This window comes from Bubalus bubalis, chromosome 2 (assembly GCF_019923935.1).
Source record: "Bubalus bubalis isolate 160015118507 breed Murrah chromosome 2, NDDB_SH_1, whole genome shotgun sequence".
Lineage (NCBI taxonomy): Eukaryota > Metazoa > Chordata > Mammalia > Artiodactyla > Bovidae > Bubalus > Bubalus bubalis.
The window spans coordinates 173,116,114-173,128,941 of NC_059158.1; the positions used below are offsets into that span (position 1 = coordinate 173,116,114).

Genomic DNA, 12,828 nt, shown 5'->3' on the forward strand with positions numbered 1-12,828 from the left:
ATTGGAAACAACCTAGATGTCCATCCCCAGACTGTTCACTAAAATCATGGTGCATTCATCTTATGGAATACTTTACAATTATTTAAAAACAATGAAGTGGATCTGTATGTACTATCACTGGAATAATATCTATAACATACAACAAAACAAATACATACATATAAAATGTTTGGATTTTCACAGTGTATACTTTTTAGAAAACACACGTATTACTTTTGAAATTTAAAAAGAAACAACTTTATGCATACAAGAAGAAAAAAAATTGTCTTTCATACTGTGTGGAGCTGCTGGTGTGATCTCTGCCTTTGCCACGAGACCAAATGGAAAAAGGGTTCAGCTCCTGCTAGCTGTTCCTTTCGGGAGACTTGTCAAAATGATTGACTCCCACCTTCCTGCAGGCACAAAGAAAATTAGAGGATCTTCTCATCACTTTCAACTCTGCTAATTACAAAGTCACCTGCATTATGCTTTAAGGCGCTCATCTATTAATTTCGATCTTGATAATTTTTAAAATACCACTAAGTTGGATTCTGAGTCAAGAACATCAAAGAAAAATCTTTAGAGGAAAAATTATGCAACTTAAGGCACTAGTTTTCTTCCTCCCAACAATTTATACTTTCTTAAGAATATCATTCACTCTAGTAGGATGAACATGGTCTTGAGAGTCTAAAGACCTAAGCTAAAAAAAATAAAATAAATAAAATAAAGACCTAGGCTACAGTCCTGGTTCTGTCACTAACTAGTTGTGATAATTTGGGCAAACCATTTAACCAGGGACTTGTTTCCTCATTTAAAAAATATAGAAGGGACAGAGAACTGGGATTAGGTGATGTCTAAGATTCCACCAAGATCCAAAAGTTGTAGTCATGACCATACATACAAAAACCTCATTTTCAATACATACATAAACACAAAGAACAGGTCTAGAAAAACACAACACAAAATTGATGATTATAATAACCTGCAGGGGCATCAAGAGAGGGACAAGGGGAGACTTCACTATTTTACTTGATATTTATATATACTTGTGTAATTAAAAATTAGGTCTTAAGTAGCTAATGATGGACCTGATTTCTCATTATTTTCTACATGGCAAAAGTGATATAAAATTTGGAAAATTCTTATAGCCTTTTAACTGTAAATTCTTCCCCACTCCACTTCCCTCTCTAAATTTTAGTTTTGGCTCATGCATTCTTTCAGAAAACATTTTCTGAGCTACTATCAACACACATGACTGAGCTAGATAGTACGTCTCTATATGATTTCTAATAAAGATATGGATTCCACCCTCAAGGAATGCATAATCTTCTAATAGAGACAACACTCAAGTTACGCACCAATATGAGAAAACACAAAATGGTTTAGGCAATAAAGCACTAGAGAACTACCTGAAGTAATGTATGTTAACTAAACTCATTGTTGGAATCATCTTGCATTATAGGCGTATGTCAAGTCATGTTGTAAACCTTAAACCAATACAATGTTAGTCAGTCGTCTCCGACTCTTTGCAACGACTCTTTGCAACTCCATGGATTGTAGCCCACCAGGCTCCTCTGTCCATGGGATTCTCCAGGCAAGAATACCGGAGTGGGTTTACATTTCCTTCTCCAGGGGATCTTCCCAAACCAGGGATCGAACCTGGGTCTCCTGCATTACAGGCACGAGTCTTTACCGACTGATCCACCAGGGAAGCCCCAAACTAATACACTGTTATATGGGAATTATATCTCAATAAAATAGGGGAAAATTAAAAAAAAAAAAAAAAAAAAGCCTTGCTCATCTTAGAAATGAGATAAATGGGACAAAAAGGGAAAAACTATTAAGCACCCATACTATAAACTACGCACTGTGAGACACATTTTACAACTCTAACTCATGTAACTCTGTAACACAGGTCTTATCAAAGAAACTAAACTGTTATAGTTAAACTTAAGAATTGCTATGACTTTTTATCTCATTTTACCAATTTTTTAGCAATCGTGGAAGAGTTCTAGGCACCAGGCTTCCCAGGTGGCCCTAGGGGTAAAGAATCTGCCTGCCTATGCAGGAGATGCAAGAGAGAGATGCTGGTTGGATCCCTGAGTCAGGAAAATCCCCTGGCGTAGGAAATGGGAACCCACTCCAGTATTCTTGACTGGGAAATCTCATGAAGAGAGGAGCCTGGCGGGCTATAGGCCATGGGGCCACAAACAGCTGGACACAGTTGAGTGACTGAACACACACTCTAGGCACTGAAGCAGGTGTCTCTATGAAGAAAAAAGTAATTTTTCTGCCCAGTGACTGGGTTATAAAGTTATTTCTTTAGGCAGCAATAGAAAAAAGGTTTACTTTTGAAAAATGTTTCCTTTACTTAATAAAGTTTGTGTTTATCAAGCACAAGTATGACAGACACTGGGGTTAAGTAGCCATTTTCTGAGAAGTCACTACCACCACTCTCCTACTCCTTCCAAAAGTCTAGTCCTGGGAGTTCCCAGGCAGTCCAGTCAGGTAAGGATTCTGTGCTTCCACTGCAGGGGGCTTCCACTGCAGAGGGCTTCCACTGGAGGGAGCATGGGATCCCACACATTGTGCGATGCAGCCAAAAAGACCAAAAAACAAAGGGTCTAGTCCAAGCACTTGCTTAACCAAATGAAGAATTCGGTACATTTTCACTCTTGGGAAACTAAAGTTCAGAGGCATTTAACGTACCAAGTATACAGAGCTAATATGCTAGAACAAGGATCCAAACCCAAGTCTAATTTCAAAGGCAATGTTTTTTCTTGCTTTTTCTACCATCCTTGTGATAGACTTGCCCAGAGTCAGTCAGCAAATGGCAATCTTCTACACTGAGTACACTCTAATATACTATGAAGGATGCAGACATCAAAGAGGGCTTGTGGTCCCTTGGCAAAAATGATTTAAGCCACTGTATTATGCACAGGCTCCACTTGATTTCCCAAGTGGAATGGAAGAATGTAGAAACGACCTGTGAATGTGGTCAAACCTCAGTGGAAAAAAAAAAATCATTGCTTGCTAACTTTACTGTGCACACACAGGACCAAAAGTCTCCAGAGCCACTGAAAGCCTCAATTCCTTTGCCACATGACATCCAGAGGCACAGATCCAGCTCTTCTGAGCTTTCCTCACAGAATGCTCCAATAGGTCTAACTTTGCTCTAAATTTGCATGCTTTTAGCATGCAAAACAATACCATAAACATATATTTAACTTGCACAAATCATTCTCTTCACAATTTTATTACCTCATTAAATTTTTTTTATAATAATTGAAAACATATGCAAAAACAACGTAATAATGAATACCCACATACCCATCACCCAGCCCCAACAACTATCAACCCGTTGCTAATCTTGCCCCATCCACTTTCCCCTTTACCAGATTATTTTGAAGCAAATCCCAGGCATCACATCATTTCATCTGTAAATAACAAAAATTCCTCATCATAAAATATCCAGTTCATATTTCCAGCTATTTTTAAAATGTCATATTTAAAACAAAAACAGTATCCAAGTAAGGTCCATACATTAAAGCTGGCTGATAAATCTTGTATTTTAATCTACAGATTCCCATCTTTTTTTTTCTAGCAGTTTGCTAAAGAAACAATAACGTAAACTGTGTATGGATACAAACATGGATATATTATAAAATTATAAAAACATGCCATTTCAAGATAGTGATTACTTCTGGTGGTGAGGAGGGAAGAGGAATGGTAAGGGGGCGAGAGTAGCTTCAATTCTTTTTGTAATGTTTTATTTCTTTAAAAATCACTAACAGGAAAAGACCTAAAACAATAAAGCTGAGTGGGGGTTTAATAGTACTCATTATTATGTTATATGGTGTAACTGTAACTTTTATATGCTTGAAATATTTACTAATAAAATCATTTTAAAATTAAGAAGCCAGTGGGGAAACAATGATTACATTTTGAAGTTTCAAATGTCCTCTCAAGTAAAATAGGGACCATCATAGTACCTACCTCATAAGGTCGTTGTAAGAATTATAAATGAGATTATGAATACAAAAGCAATTAGCATACTACAGGCACAATGTAAAAGATAATAAAGTGAAGTTCCACAAAGACGGCCTCAGTATTTGCCTGTCTGCCATTCTACCATCACCTGCCTTTCCTGGCACTTGCTTTGTAGTAATCTTAAATATGAAGATTCAGGGACTTCCTTAGCAATCCAGTGGTTAAGACTCCATGCTCCCAAAGCAGGGGGCTCAGGGTTCAAACCCTGGTTAGGAAACTAAGATCCCACATGCCACCACCAAAAAAAAATTTTTAATAAAATATGAAAATCGTATTTTTAAAGGAAAAATATATTTCCCATCTCCCGTTTATCTCTTAATTCTCTGTGACCCTATTCTGTCCTTCCATGTCTCTCTCATCTGTCCACCCCCTTCTTCACACTTCAGTTTACCACCCCCTCGCTCTGTTCTCTAACCTGGTTGCAACCTCAGAAACCAGCTCCCTTTCTATTTTTATCGTACCCAAGAAAACCTATTGCCTTAAAACACAAAGCCTTATATTATTCAGGCCACTAAAACTGCAACACTAAACACAACCTCATACCCCTCTTTCAAGGCTCTAAAACCAAGACCATTACCAAGCTGGATCTGACAGGTTTGGCCAAGGGCAAGGATTATTTCCAAAAGACCCATTGATCTTTGAGCTTTGATTTCCAACCTTTGCTATGTGCAATACGTGTGAGACATACAGCATTAAAGACACTCGGTAGCCTTTATCACTCCATGAAACGGCATAAAGTTTAAGCGAAATTAAACTGAACTGCAATTATCTGTAAGAATTCTGCAGACACTGCAGGAAAGAAAAACAACTCGGGCTGCAAATCTCTGCTTTAGGTAACGGCTCACTTAGATAAGGGTGCCAGGACTTTCCTCCCACAGAAACCAACTACTCAAATGAAGCAACAGGTTTCTTTTTAAAAAGAAAATGTTTTTTAAATGATTTAGACAGGATTGCTAAAGCTTGAAGCCTCTAACAAACCCATCAAACTGGAAATCAGGTTGGGGCAGCAGATGGGCAATTCAATTACTTCCTCTCCCGGGCCCACCAGACGGTGCCAAGTGCCCGCTGTCCTGCCCTGGAAGGAACTGGTGGCACCTCCGATCCTCGAGTGCTTGATCGCAGTTCGCCCAACGCAGGATACGGCTTGGCCGCCCCAGCTCTCCCTAAGAAGCTCTATAGCCGCCGTACTGCACTGCCCTGCGGGCAGGGCCTTCGCACTTCCCTCCTCCCCAAAGATCAAGAATTCCCGCCTCTCCGCGGAAGGCGGGAGCAGCTCGGGGCTTGCTCCCCATTCCCCCAGCAGGAGCCAAAGCAGCCCCTCAGCAGAGCGGCGCGGTACACCCTCACCCTGCGGATGGCTGCCCGTCCCACACCTCCGCTCTCCCCTGGGGCGGGCCAGCCTCTCTCCGCTGCTACCCGCCCGCTAGGCGCGGCCGGAAAGACAGCGATTTTTTTGCCTAGCAACACCCTCCCGGCCTTGGAGCAGGGGGCAGAGGCAACCCCCACCGCCACCTCCAGTCCCCACCCCCACCGGGCACAGAAAACGGACGTCGTTCGCCCCTCTCGGGTAACCAGACGGCACCCTTTGCCTGGGCAGGGTGAGGGGCATCTATCGTCCGCCGACGTGAATGGGGGGGGCATAGACACTCCCCCCTCCCGCCGCCATCACCTCAGAAACGAAAACGAGCCCTTCTCCCAGCAGGGTGAAGGCCTCAACCCCTCCACGGGGCGGACGGCGTGTGCGGCCCTCTGGAGAAGCAACAGGCGCCCCCCTCCCCCTCCCAGCCGAGGCTCGCCTACCCCCGCTCCTCCCTCAGATGTTCACCTCCGGAAGCCGGGCCAAAGCCTAGGCGAACGACTGCGCCTCACTCCGCCCCCTGCGCCATCTTATCGCCCCCTCCCCGACCTCCCCCACCCCGAGGGTGCCGGGCCAGCGCCAGGGGGAGGGCAAACAGGCAATGATTGGCAGGAAACCGCCCCGCCTCTCAGAGGGTTGCGCCCGGCGCAGGCGCCGAAACCCCGCCCTCCACACCGCCTACCCCCACCTACGGGCTCCACCCCTTTTCGTCTCATCGACCCGCTCGACACTTGGCTGTTCCTGGCTGCTGGTAGGAGGAGAAGGGTGCAGGCGGATCAAGCCGAGCGACGAGTTGAGCTGATGCAACCTAACCTGGACCCGCGTGACAGTTTCCGGCACGCGGCAGCGGCGGCGGCTGCGACCGAGAAAGGGGCCCGGGTACCGGGCTAACCGCTGGAGACGGCAGCGACAGAGCCATGGGGGACTCTCTGAGCCCTGAAGAGAAGCTAAACCTTATCACCCGGAACCTGCAGGTCGGGCCTCGGGGTTGAAAGTGCGCGGTTGGGGGACTGGGGGCCGGAGGTCCAAGTGATCCTTAGCACCTCTTACGGGGTCCTAAGTAAGAGGTGGGACCCGGGATTCCGCGCCGAGGCAGCTCGGAGAGAGATTGCAGTCCCTGCTGCCGGTCGGTCAGTCAATCCATCACTACAGAAATCACAGTAGTCCCACCTCCTGAGTGCCATTACTTATGTTGAGCCAGGCTTTGAATCCACGCCACCCACCCTATTATGTGCCAGGCGCGGTGCTAAGGTGCTGGGGGGTACGTCAGGACCCTACCCTCCCAGAGCATGTCTGGAGGAAATCATACGTTTGCAAGGACCCAGGATCCAGACATTTAATTAAGTCTAAACTAGTACTGAAAGGTGCTTTACGCGGAGATCTTTATTAAAAGGAAGTTAGGAGGAAGGCTGAGGCGAGTGTTCAGGGAAGGCTGAGAAATAACCTCTAAACTGCCCTGAGGGATACGGATCACCTCTTCACTTTACCTATGTTTTGCTGGTTCCAGAAACTGCAGTAGTAAAAGTTAACCGGGATAATGGGGGTTAAAAACGCGTCAGGTAGAATAGAGGGAACCCAGGTCAAGAGCCAGAGAGGAGAAAGAACTCTGTGGTTCTGAGAGAAGGCTAAGTTGGAGTAAAGGAAGCAAAGTGCAGATCAAGCACTTAGAAAATATTTACATTGCTCATTCTCTTGACTCTCTCAGGCCTCTGTTGTCACATCATCTGTGGCCTTTATTTAAATAACAAACCCCTGCCACCAAAACTGCCTCATCCCTTGCTGCTGCTGCTAAGTCGCTTCAGTCGTATCTCACTCTGTGCGACCCCATAGACAGCAGCCCACCAGGCTCTCCGTCCCTGGGATTCTCCAGGCAAGAACACTGGAGTGGGTTGCCATTTCCTTCTCCAATGCGTGAAAGTGAAAAGTGAAAGTGAAGTCGCTCAGTCGTGTCCGACTCCTAGTGACCTCATGGACTGCAGCCTACCAGGCCCCTCCGTCCATGGGATTTTCCAGGCAAGAGTACTGGAGTGGGTTGCCATTGCCTTCTCCAACTTTATTGTATAGATATTTACTCTACCTTTTTTTGTTATTTCTCCATAGAACTGATCACAATCTGACAATATGGTACATTTTTCTAGTTTGTTTAGGAGGAGCAGGCAAAGACCAGGTCATGAGGGTGGTGTTGGCGATGTTTGACAGTGGGGTTTATTCTGAAGGCAGTTTTTCTCTTTTTATAAGATACAATTCACATACCATAAAATCCACCCTTTTAAAGTGTGTGGGTCAGTGAGTTTTGATGTAGTCACATGGTGTTCAATTACCATCATTATTTAATTCCAGAGCATTTTCTTCATCAAAAATAGCCTGTACTCATTACTAATCACTGTTCAGTCTTCGCCTCTCCCCAGTCCTAGGGAACCACTGATCTGCTTTCTGTCTCTAATTTGCCTATTCTAGGCATTTCATATAAATGGAATCACAGTATGTGGACTTTTATGTCTAGCTTCTTTCACTAAGCTTAATGTTTCCATGTTTCATCCATGTTGTTACACTTACCAGAACTCTGTTCCTTATTACAGCTGAATAATATCCCATTATATGTTGGATTCCTGGATCGGAAAGATCCCATGGAGAAGGGTATGGCAACCCACTCCAGTATTCTTGCCTGGAGAATTCCATGAACAGAGGTGCCTGGCAAGCTACAGTCCATGGGGTCACAAAGAGTTGGACACAATTGAGCAACTAATACTACTTTTATATGAATATACTACATTTTATTTCTCCGTTTGTCAGTTTATGGACCTTTGAGTTATTTTCACTCATAACTTGATCTTTTTTTTTTGTCCACACCACACAGCATGTGGGATTTTTTTCCAACCAGATATTGAACCCACATCCCTTGCAGTGGAAGCACAGAGTCTTAACCACTGAACCAGAGAAGTCCCATTCTCGTAACTTCATCTTAACCAGAGATTCTTGCATGCTTCGCCTTAGCCAGATTCTTTGTTTCCTAGCCTCTCTCCATAAGGAGAGGTTAGGGAGAAACAACACACAAAGCTAGTAGCATTGATTTACTCAGGTTTTAAAGATTAAGTGATACAACCTTTCTTGAGTAGTAAAAACTCCAAGTGTCTGCATAGTCAGGGGCTTGAAGGATGCAGGATCAGCCTCCCAACTGGCTTGGAACATACGATTTTAACAAGTCCTGCTAATAGATATTAAACCAGCAAAACAATTTTCGTCTTTCACAGCTTCCAATAGTTTCCCCAAACCATCACCTGAAGAAACACTAAAATCTCTTGTCACAGCATACTAGCCTATTGGGCTTCCCTTGTGGCTCAGCAGGTGAAGAATCTGCCTGCAATGCGGGAGACCTGGATTCAATCCCTGGGTTGGGAATATCCCCTGGAGAAGGGAAAGGCTCCAGTATTCCGGCCTGGAGAATTCATGGACTGTATAGTCCATGGCGTCGCAAAGAGTCAGACACGACTGAGCGAACTTTCACTTTCACTAGCCTATAAGGATTTTTCTAATATTGTCTTAGGGCAAAGGAAATTATTAAATAAACTATTTAAATACGCAAATGAGTTAATCGAATTTTGTTCTGAAGACCTCTCTGGCCTCCTTTTGCGGTGTGGATGGAAGAAAACGAATAGATTTGGGGGACCTGTTAAGCTATTACAGTTATCTTGGTGTGAGCTAATGATGGCCAAGACTTCGTTGGTTGTATAAAGATGGAAAGAAGTAGGAGGACTTAAGAGCTGTTTCAGAGTAACTTTTGCAACTCAGTACCATTTACTGCACTAGGGGTGAAACTGTAAGTGAAAAAGATGCCTGGGGAGTGAAGGAGAAAGGCGAAAGCGTGAGTTTAATTTTGAACATGTGATTGAATTAACTGGGTTGATAACAAGTACATGTTCTATATAGGTGTGAGCAGATTTGGTAGTTACTAGGGAGACCTGGGTTCAATCCCTGAGTTGGGAAGATTCCCCTGGAGGAGGGCATGGCAACCCATTCCAGTATTCTTGCCTGGAGAATCCCCATGGACAGAGGAGCTTGGCGGGCTACAGTCCATGGGGTCGCAAAGAGTCGGACACTGAGCGACTAAGCACAGCACACAGCACAGCTCATAAGTAGTAATTGAAGCAACTGAAGAGGATCAGTTACGGAGAATGTAAAGTAAAAAGAGATAGGCCCCAAGGATTGCTAACATTTAAATAATTAGGAAGACAAATAGCTGCAAAGAAATCTGAAAGACAGAAGCCAGAAGTAGGAGGAAAACTAAGAGTAAAATAGAGGAAACCCAAAGAGATTTCCATGAAGTGAGGACTAAAAAGTATTCATTCAATTTAGCAACTTGGAGGCCATCTATGATCTTAGCAAGAGCATTTTCAGTTGTGTGATGCTGTGTGGAATTCAGACTGGAATGGGAGATAAGGAATGGAGAGCAGAAGAGACACCTTTCAAGAAACTGGCTGTGAAAGGAAGGAGCATGAGCTGAAAGTAGTTGGAGGGGAAGATATGGTTAGGGACAGTCTCCGTTTGCCTAAAGTCACTGTCATTACACCAGAGTGGTACTAGCAACAGCACCAGCTTCCTTTGGTTCTCACTCAGCACTGAGAGCCTGGCTAGACCTCCCTGCTGGCTCTGAGTCTGGACTCAGTGAAACGTACCTTTGTTTTCCTTGTCACGATAAAGGATGAGCAGGTGGTGGTGTTCAGTTACTCAGTTGTGTCTGACTCTTTGGGACCCCATAGACTGCAGCATGCCAGGCTTCCCTGTCTTCACTGTCTCCCAGAATTTGCTCAAAGTCATGTCCTTTGAGTCGGTGATGCCGTCCAACTATCTCCTCCTCTGTCGCCCGCTTCTCCTCCTGCCCTCAATCTTTCCTAGCATCAGGGTCTTTTCCAGGAATTGGCTCTTCGAATCAGGGGGCAAAGGATTGATTGGAGTTTCAGTATCAGTCCTTCCAATGAATACTCAGGATTGATTTCCTTTAGGATTGACTGGATCTCATTGCTGTACAAGGGACTCTGAAGAGTCTTTAGCACCACAGTTTGAAAGCCTCAATTCTTCGGCACTCAGCCTTCTTTATGGTCTGACTCTCATGTTTGTATATGACTGCTGGAAAAGCCATAGCCTTGACTATGTCAGCAAAGTGATGTCTCTGCTTTTTAATACGCAGTCTAGGTTTGTCATAGCTTTTCTTCCAAGGAGCATCTTTTAATTTCATGGCTGCAGTCACTGCAGTGATTTCGGAGCCCAAGGAAACAAAGTCTGTCACTGTTTCCATTTTCTCCCCCCATCTATTTGTCTTGAAGTAGTGGGACCGGACAACTGAAGCGACTTAGCAGCAGCAGCAGCAGTGGGACTGGATGCCATGATCTTCATTTTTTGAATGTTGAGTTTTAAGCCAACTTTTTCACTCTTCTTTCACCTTCATCAAGAGGTTCTTTAGTTCCTCTTTACCTTCTGCCGTTAGGGTGGTATAATCTGCATATCTGAGGTTATTGGTTGAGTGAGGTGGGACAGTGCCATTAAAGCAGCTCTTCTGCTTCCACTACAGGAGGTTCTTGGGGAAGAGAAGCTGAAGGAGATACTGAAGGAGCGGGAACTTAAAGTTTACTGGGGGACAGCAACTACAGGCAAGCCACATGTGGCTTACTTTGTGCCCATGTCTAAGATCGCAGACTTCCTGAAAGCAGGATGTGAGGTAAGAACTAATATTATAAACCGAGCAGTTGCCCTTGAGCAACGGCCAAAAGAGAGACTTACACCCTTGTTTGGAGGTGCTTGAATAAATTCACATTTTGGTGACCCCTTTTATCTTTTCTGTCCAGGTAACAATTCTGTTTGCGGACCTGCACGCATACCTGGATAACATGAAGGCTCCGTGGGAGCTTCTAGAACTTCGAACCAGCTATTATGAGAATGTGATCAAGGCAATGCTGGAGAGCATTGGGGTGCCCTTGGAGAAGCTCAGGTTCATCAAAGGCACTGATTACCAGCTCAGCAAGTAAGTGCTCCACCCTCCTCGCGGGTCTGGTGCTTCTAGTTACCACCTAGGGAGTCAAGGCACTCTAAATTTGGATTCGAAGGTGCTGGGCTCTCCTTGTTAAGAACCATTAAAAATTGTATACACTTTGTCCTTTTAATTCATCTATCAAAAATCTACTGACTAGTAAATGCCTAGGTACCATACTATTTGCTGGGAATATAAAAGTCACCACAACAAAGTCTTTGGCCTTGTAGACCTCACAGCATATGGGAAAGTGGCAGCCTCCCTTTCTCCTTCCGGACTCAGCAAATAGAAATAAAAGAAATGTGAAAAAAAAAAATCATATTTGTAACATCAGCATTCATATAATTTTTTGCTCTAATTTTTAAAAAAGTATTTATTAGGCTCTGCCAGGTCTTAGTTGCAGCATGCAGGATCTTTAGTTGTGGCATGCCAGATTTAGTTCCCCGATCAGAAATCGAACCCAGGTCCCTCCATTGGGATTACGGAGTCTCAGCCACTGGACCGCCAGGAAAGTCCCTGTGCCCTAATTTTTTAGCTTCCAGTTTCCTAAGTAATCCTCCCTGCCCACTGCCTCATAGTCTCCACATTATTTTTTTAATCTTTCAAATAAGCCATGTATCTCTATAATGGTCGCTTTTACATTTAAACCCTTAGACCAACTTTTTAAAAGGTAAGCATTGTTCTATCCTATTTCACAGATACGGAAAGGGATTCAGATTTAACTTTCCCAAGTTCATGCAGCTAGTAAGTGTAAGGGCCATGATGTGAACTCAGATCTCTTGCTTACAAGTTGATTTTTATTTCATCTAACGTAATTTTCTTTATATTCCCCACTGTTGGACATGTAGAGTTTTAAATAAAGCGTATACCTCAGAGATATTGCAGGTTTGGTTCTAGACCACCTCAGTAAAGGGAATGTCACAATAAAGTGAGTCGCATGAATATTTTGATTTCCTAGTGCATATAAAAATATGTGAAAATATGTGTTGGACTTCCCTGGTGGTCCAGTGGTTAATACTCCCTGCTTCCACTACAGGGGGCATGGGTTCAATCCCTGGTCAGGGAAGTTCTGCATGCTGCAACTGCGTGTGGACAAAAATAATAAATAAATAAAAGTTATGTTTATGCAGTACTATAGTCTGTTAAGTGTGCAATAGCATTATGTCTAAAAAAGCAGTGTGTGTGCCTTAATTTAAAAATACTGTGTTGTTAAAAAATGCTAACCGTCATCTGAGCCCTTGGTGAGTCATAATTTTTTAGCTGGTGGAGGGTCTCTCCTCAGTGTTGATGGCTGGCAACCGATCAGGGTGGTGGTTGCCAAAGGTTGGGATGCCTGTGGGCAGTTTCTTAAGACAACAATGGAGTTTGTCACATCAATTAACTCTTTCACAAACAATTTCTCTGTAATTTGTGATGCCTT

The 12,828-nt window shown here is 43.8% G+C and overlaps 2 protein-coding genes across 8 annotated transcripts in view; one reads left to right on the forward strand and one right to left on the reverse strand.

Annotated features, from left to right (window-relative positions):
* LOC102412905 (S100P binding protein) overlaps nt 1–5,978 on the reverse strand; it is a 34,787-nt gene extending 28,809 nt beyond the window's left edge. The window contains exons 1-3 of one of the 6 annotated variants that reach the window (XM_006054649.4): nt 5,855–5,966; nt 3,375–3,416; nt 276–392 (exon numbers count right to left, since the gene is read on the reverse strand). Coding sequence is in view for 1 of the 6 variants with exons in the window: in XM_025278488.2 (XP_025134273.1) it covers nt 249–273 (25 nt within the window). In the remaining 5 variants the exon portion in view is untranslated. The other 5 variants (XM_025278488.2, XM_006054651.4, XM_006054653.4 and 2 more) reach the window with 5 other exon arrangements.
* A 172-nt stretch (nt 5,979–6,150) lies between these two features.
* YARS1 (tyrosyl-tRNA synthetase 1) overlaps nt 6,151–12,828 on the forward strand; it is a 31,208-nt gene continuing 24,530 nt past the window's right edge. For both annotated transcript variants that reach the window (XM_006054661.3, XM_025278485.2), the window contains exons 1-3: nt 6,151–6,360; nt 10,953–11,099; nt 11,227–11,402. In XM_006054661.3, the coding sequence (XP_006054723.3) occupies nt 6,304–6,360; nt 10,953–11,099; nt 11,227–11,402 (380 nt within the window). In that variant the 5' untranslated portion in view covers nt 6,151–6,303. The remainder of the gene's footprint in view (nt 6,361–10,952; nt 11,100–11,226; nt 11,403–12,828) is intronic.